Genomic DNA, 16,298 nt, shown 5'->3' with positions numbered 1-16,298 from the left:
ATCTTTTACTTTTATCTAGTTTGTTTCACTTTTTCTGTTTCATATTCAGTGCTCATTTCATTTAGTTTATGTTCTTCAATTTCTTCATCTCTTTTTTTTTTTATGTTCTTTCTTAGCCTTTATCAAGTGTAGCAGAAAAGCTTTTGTATACATATATATAAATACGTGCAATGTATACATTTTAGAAAGCTTATGAATTTAAGCATAACTAAAAATTATGACAGTATTATTCCACTTGTTTGATTTAATATGAGCAGAATGCTAGATTTCTAATTAAACAAATAGATATGCAATAAGCAACAAAGGTTTACTGTATAGCATAGGGAACTATAGTCAATATCTTGTAATAATCTATGATGGAAAATAATTTCAAAAATAATATATGTGTATTTGTATAACTGAATTACCCTGCTATGCACCTGAAGCTCTGTAAGTCAACCATACTTCAATAAAATATAGATATTTTTAAAAAGAAAGACATAAGAACAATTAAAAAAAAGAAAGCTGGAGTAGCTATATTAATTTCAGACTTCATAGCAAGGAAAAAATATCAGGGATAATAAAGAGGCATGACATATTGATAAAAAGTTCAATTTTCTAAGAGGCATAATAATCCTAATGAATATGTGCCTAACAACAGCATTAAAATACATGAAGTAAAAACTGATTGAACTATAAGGAGAAATAGATGTATCTATTATTTCAGTTAGAGATTTCAACATCCCTCGATCAGTCATTGACTGATCTGGCAGACTGGCAAAATATCAGTATGCACATAGTTGAACTGAACACCACCATTAATCACTTGGGTCTAATTGACATTTATATACTACTTCATCCTACAACAACAAAATATACACTCTTCTCAAGCTAACACATAACACTCACCAAAACATACCATATTCTATGGTCTAAAACCATATATTAACAAATTAAAAAGAATGGAAATCACAAAAAGTATGTTATCAGACCACAGTGGAATTAAACTAGAAATCAATAACAGAAAAACAGCTGGAACACTCCCAAAATATGTGATGATTAAATAATACTCTTCTAAATATATACAGGTCAAGGATAAGTTTCAAGAAAAAAATTTAAATTATTGTGAACTAAACAAAAATGAAAATACCACATCAAAATTTGTGAGATGCTACTAAATCAGGGGAAACATTAAAAAGAATAAAGATTTCAAAACAATAATTTCAGGAAACTATAACAAACAACAAAAGAAATTAAATCTTTTTAAGTAGAAGAAAAGATAATAAAAATTAGGGTAGAAACAAATGAAATTAAAAACAGAAAATCAAGAGAGAAATGCAGCAAAACCAAAAGATTGGTCTTTGAAATGATCAATGAAATTGATTAGAGTCTAGCCAGGCTAATCAAGACAAAAAAGAGAGTAGATACAGATTACTAACCTCAGAAATGATACCACTACAGAATCTATGGGGCTTTCCAGGTGGCGCTAGTGGTAAAGAACCCACCTGCCACTGTAGGAGAAATAAGAGATGCGGGCTTGATCCCTAGGTCAGGAAGATCCCCTGGAGAAGGGCATGGCAACCCACTCCAGTATTCTTACCTGGAGAATCATGGACAGAGGAGTTCATAGGGTTGTGCAGAGTCAGACACGACTGAAGCAGCTTAGCACACATGCACAGATTCTATGGACATTAAAAGGATAATAAAGGAACATTATGAGCAACTCTAAGTCCATAATTTGATCACCCTAGAGGAAATGAACCAGTCCCTTGAAAGACACAATCTACCAAAACCCCTAAAGGGAAAGGCAGTTAATCTGAATAGGCCTAGTTAAGTCACTTAGTCATGTCCGACTCTGCGACCCCATGGACTGTAGCCTGCCAGGCTCCTCTGTCCACGGGATTTTCCAGGTAAGAGTACTAGAGTGGGTTGCCATTTCCTTCTCCAGAGGATCTTCCCAACTCAGAGACTGAACCCAGGTCTCCAGCATTGCAGGCGGATTCTTTACTGTCTGAGCCTTTACGGAAGCCCTGAATAGGCCTACTTGTATTAAAGAAATTGAATAAATAATTGATCCTCTTTCAAAACTGGAAGTACCAGTCCTAATATTGGTTCACTGGTGAATTTTGATAAACATTTTAAGAAGAAATTAGATCAATTCTCCAAAATATATTTTATAAAATACCTGAGAGAATACTTCCTAGCTCATTCTACGAAGTCTGCATTATCCTAACCAAACTAGGTGAATCGACTACAGGGCTGAAAAATGGCAGATCAATATATCCCATGAATATAGATGCAAAAATCCTCATCAAAACATTAGTGAATCAAATCCCACAATGTATAAAAAGAATTATACAACAGGACCAAATAGAATTTAATCTACCTATGCAAGTCTGGCTCAATATTTCAAAATCAAAATAATTCAACATGCTAGAAAAAAAATCAAATGATCATATCAATAGATGTAAAAAAAGCAAGTGACAAAATCCAAGAGCCATTCAAGGTAAAAACTTCAATGAACTAGGAATAAAGAAAAAACATCTTCAGTTTAGTAAAAAAACATCTACAAATAACCTATAGCTAACACTGTACTTCACTGTGAGAAAATGGGTAGTTTCCCACTAAGCTTAAGACAAGGAGGTCACCTCTTATCGCTTCTATTCAACATCATATTAAAAGTCCTAACTAAAATAATAAGGCAAGAAACAAAATAAAAGCTATAAAAGAAGAAATTCTTTAAAAGATAGCTATATTTGTTATAGATGACATGATTGTCTATGAAGAAAACCTCAAAAAAATCAAAAAAATCTACTAAAATAAATCATTAAGCAAGGTTACACATTACAAGGTTAATATATAAAAGTCAATTGTTTTCCTATATATTAGTAATAAGTAATTGGTATTTGAAATTAAGAACACAGTACCATTTACATTAACACCAACAAAATTAAATACTCAGGTATAAATTGCATAAAATATGCATCAGATCTGTAAGAACAAAATTGCAAAACTCTGATGAAGACATCAAGTAATATCTAAATAAATGGAGAGATATTCCATGTACATGGATAGGAAGATTCAATATTGTCAAAATATCAGTTCCTCCTAACTTGAGAGATTCAACACAATCTCAGTCAAAATTCCAGCATGTTGCTTTGTAGATATTTACAAACTACTTTGGGGCTTATATAAAGAGGCAAAAGACCCAAAATCATCAATATGATATTGAAGGAAAAGACCAAAATTGGAAGATTGACAATGGCAGACTTCAAGACCTATTATAAAGCTCCAGTAATCAAGACAGTGTGATATTTATGACAGAACTGACCAACACATCAATGAAACAGAATAGTGAGCCCAGAAACAGACGCACACAAATACAGTCAACGGTCTTTAACAATGGATAGAGAACAAACATATGGATACCAAGGACGGAAGTGGGAGGGGGATTAATTGAGATATTGGGATTGACAAATATGCAGTACTGATACTATGTATAAAATAGACAACTAATGGGAATCTACTGTAGAGCTCAGCGAACTCTATTCAATGCTTTGTGGTAACCTAAATGGAAAGGAAATAAAAAAGAGGGGATATATATATACATATAGCTGATTCACTTCACTGTACAGTAGAAACGAACACAACATTTTAAAGGAGCTATACTCCAATAAAATTAATTAAAAAATGGAATAAGGGTAACTCAATGTTGATAGTCTTTTCAACAAATGGTGTTAAACAAATGGATATCAATATGCAAAAAAAAATTTTTAATGTCTAGATACAGATCCTACACCTTCACAAATATTAACTAAAAATGGAGCACAGATCTAAATGCAAAACACAAAACTATCGAAAAGCTAGAAAAAGAATTAGAGAAAATATTGGTGAGCTTGGGTTGGGTAGTATTTTTAGATTTAATGCCAAAGGCACAGTCCATGGAAGAAAAAAATTGATAAGCTGGACTTGATTAAAATTAGAAGCTTCAGCTCTATGATGCTGTTAAGACAAGCCAAAATTGAGAAAAAAGAATTGCAAAAGATATATGTGATAAATGACTGGTATCCAAAATATATAAAGAAATTTTGAAGTTCAACAATAAGAAAATGTACAACCTAATTAAAAAATGGGCAAGAGACCCGAACAGATACCTCATCAAAGAGAGTACATAAACGGAAAATAAGTATATTAAAAAATATTCAACATTGTATGTCATCGGGGAATTGAAATTAAAACAAGATAGCATCACATATTTCTAATACACTAGAATTCAAAACACTGACAACACCAAATTCTCGCAAGGACTGTTCCACGTCATGAGCTTTCATTCACTGCTAGAGGGAAAGTAAAATGGCACAGCCATTCTGGAAGACAGTATGGCAATTTCTTATGAAAATAAACATACTCTTACAGGTGATCCAGCAATTTTGCTTCTTGGCATTTATCAAAATGAGTTTAAAAAAAGACAGATTTATTTGTAGTTGTCACAACTTAGAGGCAAGTGGGATTTCCTTCAATTGGTGAGTAGTTAAAAAAAAATTCCTATATCCAGACAATGGAATATTACTCAATGATAGAAATAAGCTATGGAGCCATGAAAAAACATTAAGGAAGCTTGAATGTATATTGTTAAGGCAATGAAGCCAATTTGAAAAGACTACAAACTGTATAACTCTGACTACAAGACATTCTAGAAAAGGCAAAACTACGGAGACAGTAAAAAGATCAGTGGTTGCCAGGGGTTTAGAGGATAGGAAAGGAGGGATAAATAAGCAGAGCACAGATGATTTTTAAAGTAGTGAAACTATTCTCTATAATACTGTAATGGTAGATATATACCATTACATGTTTTAGAAAACTTATAGAATGTAAAACACAGTGAACACTAATGTAAACTGAGGAATTTACTAAATAATAATGTAACAGTTTAGCTCATCAACTGTAACACACATACTGCACTGATGCATGATGTAAACAGCAGAGGAAACTGCTGGGAGCTATAAAGTACATGGGAATACAGGATAATTCTACGTATTTTCCATCCACTTTTTCTGTAAACCTAAAGCTGATCTAAAAAACAAAATCTATTAATTAAAAAAACTAATCAGGTTTCTAAACCCTCAAACATTACTCTCAATATCCTGCTTCCTTGTTAATATGTATCAAATGTATACTCTGTCTGACTTTCAAGGATTTTGCAATCTTCTACTTAACCAATTCAGCATTATTTTAATAATTTCTAAGAGATATCTTCCATTGAAGGAATGTAGACTAGATGCCTCATGACCCCCGTAAATAAATCATATTCATCCTGAATATTTTCTTCCACTGTTGCTGTTTTTCCTTTAAAATTCTCTCATCTCCCTTCTGCTGATCTAACGATCCTACACCTTAAGATTTTTCTCTCCCATAAAAACATCCTCAAAGACAGTGAGCTTTTAGTAACCTTCTTCTCTTATTATGACTATAGTTTATACCACAAAATAAAGGACCACATTGTATCTTTACTATCATATTGGTGTGATTCTCATAGGTAATAGTGCTCTCAACTAGATGGTAAGTTTATTACGATTTTTATTACACAGTGGAAGAATCTGCCATCTCAACATTTGCCACTCTGGAAGAATTATCTTGAGCTAAGGGCCTGCGAAAAACAGCAGGCACAAGTCTGCTCCGACTTCCCCTTTTTTTCCAGCAAGCAGGACTAAAACTCCCATGTGAACGATGCCCTCCCTATGCCAGGAAGAAAGAACAGTCTTATCACCAGAGACAGGGAGTAGAGACTGAGAGAAATCTGTACAAACAGTCCCTGTTAAAAGAACTCATCTTCTTTAGCCTCTCCACATATTTTCGGTAGATTTCCACAGCTGCTTCTCTTTGTTCAATCAAGTACAAAAGCACTTAGGTTTCACCACTTCTTCAGGTCTTCACTTCCTTATGAAGGCTCCCATGTCACATAAATCTTACATTAAATAAATGTGTACCCTTTTATCCTGTTAATCTATCTTATGTCGGTTTAATTCAAAGGCCCAACCAAAGACACTAAAAGGGCAGAGCTAATGTTTTATCTCCCCTACAATATCTTTCAGGTTTTACTCACAGCATTTTAGCGATTAATAGAAGCTTATTAATGGAATGAGTCCTAGGATACTATTTCAGCTTTTCTAGTAATCCAAGAATACCTGTATAGTAATGAGTGTATCCTTCAAGAACAAGGAGAAATGACATGCCAAGATCAGGAAACTCCCTTGAAAAGCTGACAATGAAATATTTAAAGGCCTCTTAAGCTACATATCAGACTTACACTTTGGAAGAGGAACCATATGTTGAAAATATAATACACGATACAAAAGATATCACTAAGTTCTATAAAAATATCACATAATCTGATGTATTAATATTAAAAAAAAAACGAAGACACTAACATACTTTCGGAAGGCATTAAAAACATTACTAAACCTCATACAGTCATGCAATAGATAACATCTAGTATTATAAGCCATAAGTGACAACATTTGGTTTCTTGATTTTAAGTATCAGTACCCCCATGAGCTATCTTCATTCAAAGTTACAGTAAGAACCTTTATACTGACAAGGGGTAGATACAGTCTACCAGCTTAGAATCCCTATTTGCTGCACTACAATTTCAACAGGTTGATAAGAGTGGGAGAATGAGTGGTATTACTATTTCAAAGCATTTCCCATAAGCTGGACTAAAGCAAACAGAACAGAAAGGAAAAATTCCAAAACATAAGAGAATAGTATCAAAATATTACAGACTACTATATAATTATAAACTACTGGGAAATTAAGTATTCAGGAATGGCATGGTCAGGAGTACCATCCCAAGCTTGAGAAGCTCTCATTACACATCAGACTTTTCAATCACAGAAAGATGGCAACCATCAAGGTGTTGCTATAAACATGAAGACTAATCAATAGCAATTTTTCACACAAGATATTATGATTAATAACAAATTTCATATAGTCTGGCTTAAATTTTTAATGGGATACTTACCTTGCAGAACTTGACTTCTGCCTCTAAATGATAAATGTACTGAGACTGGTCATTGATGATAGGAACAAGATTGTGCACAGTAGGCATACTGGTTTCCTCACATTCTGATGACCTCTAAGGCAAAAAGGAAAACAAATGAAGCATGTTTGGATTTAGTAAAGAATCAGTTAATACTGTCTCCATACTCAATTTAGCACTTATGTCATATAAACATAAAATAAACATAGACTAAATCACAGTGCAGCTAACAGTATTATTTCATCTTATAAATTCTATAAATAGATAAGATTCAGGAATATGAAAACTATTTTTTAAAGACGGAAAAGGAAAATGGTTGTAAAAAGCACACAGCAAATGGAAAAATGCTCGAGTAGTATAATTTGGCTTGGGATGAACCACCCATTTGAGCCATCTGGAAATGTGACGTGCTATTCAGTAATTTTGAGATGAAGGGACAGCTTTTTAAGAAATCACCATAGAAGAGGGCTGCTAGCTGAAACTGCAGAACAGCTGCCTGAAGAAGGGATTCTTTAGACAAGTGTCTGATGCCAAATGTGTGTCAATGAGGTAAAATTTTATCTACAAAGAAGTACACTAGCAAAACCTGGTTTTTTATTTTTGACCCTAATACTTAAGGCAATTGGAGACTATGCTGCTCTAGAGCCTCCAGAACTAGAGTGCTGAAGCAGATATACATGCAAGTGAGACATTGTGCTGAGGACTTTAGAAAAAAAATGTTAATTCTCTTTACTTTTGCAGCAGTCCTGTAATTGATTTTTAATATCCATCTTACTTTATCCTAGAATGATTGTAAAATGATTTATAAGTCATATATCTACTCCAGTATTCTTGCCTGGAGAATCCCATGGACAGAAGAGCCTGGTGGGCCACAGTCCATGGGGTCGCAAAGAGTCAGACACGACTGAGTGACTACCACTACTACCACTACTACTACTATTACTACTACCATGATATTATTTAAAGAAAAGAGTAAGTTAGGAAAAGGGAAAATGAAGGGCTACCAGTCAGATGAATCCAGAGGAAAGTTTGAGGTGAGACACACAATCACTTTGTTTTTCAACACAGCACAAATTCCTATAAATGATGAAGTACCAGCTCTCATGGTAGAATAATTAAGCAGAGCTTTGCTTCTGGCCACATTTAATAAATTTAAAACCAAAATACATGTTGATTAAATGAATTATCTGTGGTAAGTAGAAAGCAACTAATTATAATAATTGACATTAATAGAAAGGGGTTTGGTGCATGCTGCTGCTGCTGCTAAGTCGCTTCAGTCGTGTCCGACTCTGTGTGACCCCACAGACGGCAGCCCACCAGGCTCCCCCGTCCCTGGGATTTTCCAGGCAAGAACACTGGAGTGGGTTGTCATTTCCTTCTCCAGTGCATGAAAGTGAAAAGTGAAAGTGAAGTCGCTCAGTCATGTCCGACTCTTAGCGACCCCATGGACTGCAGCCTACCAGGCTCCTCCATCCATGGGATTTTCCAGGCAAGAGTACTGGAGTGGGGAGCCATTGCCTTCTCCGTACTATGTGTATACACAGGGCAAAATCAATGTGAAAATTAAAAACAGGCTAGTATCATGTGGAAAATGTTCACATACAATCACTTGTATGTTTATCATAGTTTGAATGTCCATATTTTAAAAGAACAAGTAATAATGTTTAGACATATTTTCTACCTCAACACTGCCTCATTTCACTCTTAATACAGCCACATATTTTTCATATATCATACTGGCTATGAAACTGCATTCTAAGGGGTACAGTCTTCAAAAGCTACTTATTATTATGGCTTGTAATCATCATATGTAGGTTGTATACATTTAGGGTCTAAGTTCCATTCCTTCACAGAGAGCCAATATAAATAGACCTATGTATTGGTATATACGGTATATATTGAACGGATCATCTTGATGAGTCTTCTTGCTTATCTAAAGTCAATCAGTTTTGCAATATCACTGCTCAGTATTATCTTAAAAATGCTAAGAAGCATGTCTGAGCATTCAACAGATACAGCAACTTAATCTACTAGACAAAAGTACTCCACCCATATATGCTTAAGAGCATTCTAGAAACTAGGAGTAAACAGTAATAAATTCACTGAATGATGAAATATTTTATCTTTTTTATAGTTTATATCTATAAATATTGAATAGGAACATGTAGTCCATTTCTCTACAGTGGGAATTAACCATGAAAGTCTGTGTCAGGCTGGAATGCAGTGTTAATATAGGGGTCCTCTTAGGACATTTCAGCTGTGAGTAAAGGAAAGTGACATGTCTTCAAGTTTTCAGCCTGTAGCCTGGGTATCCAACAGTCACAGATATTGAAAATGCAAGGTGGTTATTGTTGCCATGACATTTTCTATTTGTGTCATACTTCATAGGTTTCCAAAGAATTTTAAATATGTGATCTTACCTTATTACTATAAAAACCCTGTGAGAACTCTCTCACTCACAGAGAGTACATGATAGCCCCTAGGTCACCCTAAAGCATAGACTATTTTGACCATTTAAACCTGGCCAAATCCTTGCTTCATAGTACCCTTTCTCTACAGAACTCTTCCCTCCCGCCCAGCTTCTCCTCACATATACGCTTCCCTCACAGTACCCTCCCTCACTTCCACCCTTCCTTCACACCTATCTCAGGCTTTATTTCACACTGCTTCACTCAGAAATAATATGCTCCATGAAAGCAACAGCAGTAGAAAACAGCTGCAGAAGAAACAGAGTACAGTTTCTCATATCACACAATTTTGTAACTATATATTTTTAAATGTAGAAAAATATTACATACTTCACACTTAACATTTAACATAAACAAAGGACAGCTAGAATTAGAAAGTAAATTCTGAAAATAATAAAAATACAGATATGCCCCTCTATAAAAGCAATGGTTAGGGACTTGGTGGTCCAGTGGTTAACAATCACCTTTCTTTCTTTTTTTAATTATTTATTTTTAAAATGTATTTATTTATTTTAATTGAAGGATAATTACTTGACAATACTGTGATGGCTTTTGCCATACATCAACATGAATCAGCCATAGCTATACGTATGTTCCCCCCATCCTAAAACCCCCTCCCACCTACCTCACCACCCAACTCCTCCAGGTTGTCACAGAACACCGGCCTGCCCTGGGTGCCCTGCTTCATGCACTGAACTCGCACTGGTCATCCACATACGGCATAAGGTAATGTACATGTTTCAGTGCTATTCTCTCAAATCATCCCACCCTCTTCTTCTCTCACTGAGTCCAGAAATCTGTTTTTCATGTCTGTGTCTCCTTTGCTGCCCTGTATGTAGGATCATTGGTACCATCTTTCTAGAAGAATCTGCCTGTCAACACAAGGGATACTGGTTCGATCCCTGGAAGGGGAACTAAGATCCCACATGGCCCTGGGCAGCTAGCCCACGTGCCACAAGTACTAAGCCCTTATATGCCACAACTGGAAAGAAGCCTGCACACCAAATGAAAGATCCTGCTTACTACAACACAGACCCTATGCGCCACAGCTAAGACCTGAAGGGAAATCTGGCCAACCACTTGTAAAATAATGAAACTAGAACACTTTCTAACACCATACACAAAAATAAACTCAAAATGGATTAAAGATCTAAACATAAGACCAGAAACTATAAAACTCCTAGAGGAGAACATAGGCAAAACACTCTCTGACATACATCACAGCAGGATCCTCTATGACCCACCTCCCAGAATATTGGAAATAAAAACAAAAATAAACAAATGGGACCTAATTAACCTTAAAAGCTTCTGCACATCAAAGGAAACTATTAGCAAGGTGAAAAGACAGCCTTCAGAATGGGAGAAAATAATAGCAAATGAAGCAACTGACAAACAACTAATCTCAAAAATATACAAGCAACTCCTATAGCTCAACTCCAGAAAAATAAATGACCCAATCAAAAAATGGGCCAAAGAACTAAATAGACATTTCTCCAAAGAAGACATACAGATGGCTAATAAACACATCAAAAGATGCTCAACATCACTCATTATCAGAGAAATGCAAATCAAAACCACTATGCGGTACCATTTCACACCAGTCAGAATGGCTGCGATCCAAAAGTCTACAAATAACAAATGCTGGAGAGGCTGTGGAGAAAAGGGAACCCTCTTACACTGTTGGTGGGAATGCAAACTAGTACAGCCACTATGGAGAACAGTGTGGAGATTCCTTAAAAAACTGGAAATAGAACTGCCTTATGATCCAGCAATCCCACTGCTGGGCATACACACTGAGGAAACCGAAGGGAAAGAGTCACGTGTACCCCAATGTTCATCGCAGCACTGTTTATAATAGCCAGGACATGGAAGTAACCTAGATGTCCATCAGCAGATGAATGGATAAGAAAGCTGTGGTACATATACACAATGGAGTATTACTCAGCCATTAAAAAGAATACATTTGAATCAGTTCTAATGAGGTGGATGAAACTGGAGCCTATTATACAGAGTGAAGTAAGCCAGAAGGAAAAACACCAATACAGTATACTAATGCATATATATGGAATTTAGAAAGAGGGTAACAATAACCCTGTGTACGAGACAGCAAAAGAGACACTGATGTATAGAACAGTCTTTTGGACTCTGTGGGAGAGGGAGAGGGTGGGAAGATTTGGGAGAATGGCATTGAAACATGTAAAATATCATGTATGAAACGAGATGCCAGTCCAGGTTCGATGCACGATACTGGATGCTTGGGGCTAGTGCACTGGGACGACCCAGAGGGATGGTATGGGGAGGGAGGAGGGAGGAGGGTTCAGGATGGGGAACACATGTATACCTGTGGTGGATTCATTTTGATATTTGGCAAAACTAATACAATTATGTAAAGTTTAAAAATAAAATAAAATTTTAAAAAAAAAAAAAATGCAGTATCCCCCAAAAAAAGACCTGAAGTAGCCAAAAATAAATAAATAATAATAATAAATTCTAAAAAAGCAATGATTAAACTTTTCCATATATTGTTCCTTTTAAAAAAATATTTGCTAACAGTTGCAAAGTAAATTCTCCAAACTATTTCCTCACTCACATTTTTCAAGTGAATAATAAATAAAAAAAATCAGAATCCACTCTGCCATGGAAGTCTCTTCTTTCGCCAAAATAATTATCAGAGGGAAGACCATTTCTTTTAACACTTTCTGCTATTAGCATGTCCAGCTCAGTATCTTTTTAACACATGTATTACTAAAATGATACACAAAATTAAAACATAGTTAGAAAAATAATGCTTTTGTCAGGTCGTAAATGGTGATACCTACCGAAGGGGATGTTTCTTGTCTTCTTAGAGATACCTCACTTTCCTTAGCTGCTTGTTGGCGCAACAAAGCTTTGAGTTGATTAACTATGGAGGAAAAGCAATAGGTTTATTCACCTTATTTTAAATCCATAGTTTATCATCACCCATCTATCCTTCCATCAGTCTAACAAATGTTTGTGTATTATGCATCACAAAATGTGCTATTGACAGACACAAAAACAAACATGAGAAAATCTCTATCATTTAAGAGGTAAGAATCCACTGAGCAAGAGATATATAACTAACAGATATAAAACAAGATTCAGTTCAGTTCAGTCAGTTCAGTCGCTCAGTCATGTCTGGCTCTTTGCAACCCCATGAATTGCAGCACACCAGGCCTCCCTGTCCATCACCAACTCCCAGAGTTCACTCAAACTCGTGTCCATCGAGTCAGTGATGCCATCCATCCATCTCATCCTCTGTCATCCCCTTCTCCTCCTGCCCCCAATCCCTCCCAGCATCAGAGTCTTTTCCAATGAGTCAACTCTTCGCATGAGGTGGCCAAAGTATTAGAGTTTCAGTTTTAGCATCAGTCCTTCCAAAGAAATCCCAGGGCTGATCTCCTTCAGAATGGACTGGTTGGATCTCTTTGCAGTCCAAGGGACTCTCAAGAGTCTTCTCCAACACCACAGTTCAAAAGCATCAATTCTTCGGCGCTCAGCTTTCTTCACAGTCCAACTCTCACATCCATACATGACCACAGGAAAAATCATAGCCTTGACTAGACGGACCTTTGTTGGCAAAGTAATGTCTTTGCTTTTCAATATGCTATCTAGGCTGGTCATAACTTTCCTTCCAAGGAGTAAGAGTCTTTTAATTTCATGGCTGCAATCACCATCTGCAGTGATTTTGGAGCCCCAAAAAAGAAAGTCTGACACTGTTTCTACTGTTTCTCCATCTATTTCCCATGAAGTGATGGGATCAGATGCCATGATCTTCGTTTTCTGAATGTTGAGCTTTAAGCCAACTTTTTCACTCTCCACTTTCACTTTCATCAAGAGGCTTTTGAGTTCCTCTTCACTTTCTGCCATAAGGGTGGTGTCATCTGCATATCTGAGGTTATTGATATTTCTCCCAGCACTCTTGATTCCAGCTTGTGCCTCTTCCAGCCCAGCATTTCTCATGAGGTACTCTGCATATAAGTTAAATAAGCAGGGTGACAATATACAGCCTTGACATACTCCTTTTCCTATTTGGAACCAGTCTGTTGTTCCATGTCCAGTTCTAACTGTTGCTTCCTGACCTGCATATAGGTTTCTCAAGAGGCAGGTCAGGTGGTCTGGATTATAAGCTCTAAATCTACCTATAAGAAGCTCTAGGTCTACCTATAATGCTGTAAGAAGAGGAAGCACGTTAATTGTGCCTGTTTTCACAGAGAAGAGAGTGTGAAGGATGTATAGGAGATCACCATGCAGAAAAGGGTGAGAAAAAAACAGTTTGAACACATGGCTCATGCAAAGCAGAGAAGCGTGACCATAGGGTGGCATGAATAGAACATGGCTTGTAAGATGAATAGTTGAAAGGAAGACAGAAAAATGAGGCTGGAGAGGCAGCTTGGAATTACCTTAAGAAATCACTGCTTTGATATCCTATAGGCATAGGGAAGTCAAAGGGGAAAAGAAAAAGCAACGGAACTAGATTAGTTGCTTTGTGTTTCTTGACTAAAATCCTAGCAGTAGAGGACAGACTGGCGTCGTTACTATATGGAGTTTAAAGAATTCACTGTGTCATTCAGGTTAGGACTGACATTCACACTTACCGGCGTGGCTGTGTTGTAGTTCTCGCCAGGCATTTCCAGCATCCTCATTTCCTACACTGGTGTTAAAAGAAGGATCTAGCATATCTTCTCCAACGGTGACATCACCTTCTCTCAGGGCACATTTCAACTGGTGAATGCTTCTATTTGCACGTTCTGCAATAGCATGATGAAAATCAGAGCCAGTGAAATCCGGGTGACCAAATGAACATGGACTTGAGAAGACATTTTCTAAAGGAAAAGCAATCATTTCTGATACTTTGTGGGACAAAAAAAAAGCATAGCTTTGCTTCTAGCTTGCTGAGGAACATGCCAGAGGAAATGTGAGATTAAGTTCATGGGGCAGAGGTTAGACTTAGTGATCTCTAAGCTCCCTGACACCACTGTGACTGACATTCACTGTATATAGCTCTACTGCCAAGGAGGACTGAACTGGAGAGCTTTCCCCCTCTTCACACTCCCAAACAGTAATCTCACAGAGGAGGCGCTATCCTGACTCCTCAATGCCTAAGACTCCCCTACACCTTTTGGCACGGTGTGGATAGGCAAGACTGGCAAGAAGGATTCCACCACATCCAGTTCCTACCCAAAGAAACCTCCTTGTCCCTGTGGGCCACATGGCCCTCTAGCATCAAGAGACAGCTGACCACCTGGCCTAGATCTGAACAAGATTTGAATAGCTGATGTGCTTAGAGCAGTATAGTTGTACTTATATACTGTACTTAGTATAGTTGTACTTATATACTGCTGGCTGACTACATCTTATGTAGAAATTCTCGGTTACTATGCCTGATTACCCTTAGAATTGAAGTTTAAACTCACTACCACAGACTTAACATAAATAGTCTAAAATTAAGTATTTTAAGGTCTATTACTCTAGTAGTTCATCTCTAAAAACAGCCCCCAAAGAACCCACCCTTACATCCTTGTGCTCTCCCAGGTTGAAACTTAGTGGATCTGTAACCTGCACTCACCAAGAAAATGCACTGGAAGGAACATGACGCCTGGCCCGTCACATCTTTAAAATGTTTGGTAGCTGCTGCTTCTACCCTCTTGGAATGTTGGTTTTTGTGAGCCCCAAGCCACTAAGTAGGAAGTCTGGCTACCCTGCTAGAGAGACTCTGAAGAGGCCATATGGAAAGGAGAGCCCCTGAGATCACCACAAGGAGAAGGAAAGAAGCCCAACCCCATTAACAGTCTGGCAGAGTCTCCTGATGACTCCAATGCCAGAGGTCATCTACCCACAGTGCATGAAAGAGACTCGAAAACTGCCCAGCTGGAGTCTGGTAAAACCATAGATCTGTGAGAGACACTAAAAATGTTTTTGGTGGTTGGTTTCTACCATCAAGCTTTAGAATGACTTGTGTGTGGTGTGTGTGTGTGTGTGTGTGTGTGCTTAATCGCTCAGTCATGCCCAACTCTTTGCAATCCCATTGATTGTAGCCTTCCAGGCTCCTCTGTCCATGGAAATCCTCTAGGCAAGAATACTGGAGTGGGTTGTGCTTGATAAGCAGCAAAAGGTAACTGAAATAATTATTCACTGAAATACTCACCCAAAAACATCTTTAGCAAAGGATCCAAGTCTTACATTAATAACAGAACTATATACTAATATAGTAACGATACTGTGCATGTATGCTCAGTCGCTACAGTCATGTCTCTTTCGTGACCCTATGGACCATAGCCCTCCAGGCTCCTCTGTTCATGGGATTCTCCAGGCAAGAATACTGGAGTGGGTTGCCACGCCCTCCTCCAGGGGATCTTCCCCACCCAAGATCAATCTTGCATCTACTGCATTGCAGGCAGATTCTTACAGGTGAGCCACTGGGGAAGCCCCAGTAATGATACTGTATTATATGTTAATACTATGATATACTAATGACACTAGACATGACATTACTAATAACTCTATCCTGTTTTATGGATTTTTTTACATGTATGACAACTGGAGAATCAGGCAATTGATGGGTAATTTCATTAGTTAAAGACCAGACACTTTTTCAGGTTTAAACTTGTTACTTCTGCTAATCTCTTATAATTAATTCTCCAGTTCCAATCTAGAAACATTAACTGTAACAAAAAATGTTCCTTTTACATTAGAGCTGAGACCCAGGTTTCGGTCATCATTTTTAAATGTTGACATCTGTATTTGAAAGTTATCATTAATTCATGTATTTATTAAATATTTATATACAGCTA

The 16,298-nt window shown here is 36.9% G+C and overlaps 1 protein-coding gene across 10 annotated transcripts in view; it reads right to left on the bottom strand.

Moving 5' to 3' along the window:
• Nucleotides 1-16,298, bottom strand: part of SDCCAG8 (SHH signaling and ciliogenesis regulator SDCCAG8) — a 250,331-nt gene that overhangs the window by 224,230 nt on the left and 9,803 nt on the right. For 9 of the 10 annotated variants that reach the window (XM_070385343.1, XM_070385344.1, XM_070385345.1 and 6 more), the window contains exons 2-4: nt 14,103-14,255; nt 12,306-12,388; nt 7,001-7,114 (exon numbers count right to left, since the gene is read on the bottom strand). In XM_070385343.1, coding sequence (XP_070241444.1) covers nt 7,001-7,114; nt 12,306-12,388; nt 14,103-14,255 — 350 coding nt within the window. Of the gene's footprint in view, nt 1-1,579; nt 1,662-7,000; nt 7,115-12,305; nt 12,389-14,102; nt 14,256-16,298 lie in introns of those variants that run through there. The other variant, XM_070385353.1, reaches the window with a different exon arrangement.

The sequence above is a fragment of the Bos mutus genome, chromosome 16 (genome assembly GCF_027580195.1).
Source record: "Bos mutus isolate GX-2022 chromosome 16, NWIPB_WYAK_1.1, whole genome shotgun sequence".
NCBI classification, from domain to species: Eukaryota; Metazoa; Chordata; class Mammalia; order Artiodactyla; family Bovidae; genus Bos; species Bos mutus.
Note: the sequence above shows the minus strand (reverse complement) of the source record. Positions and strands in the feature narration are given on the sequence as shown.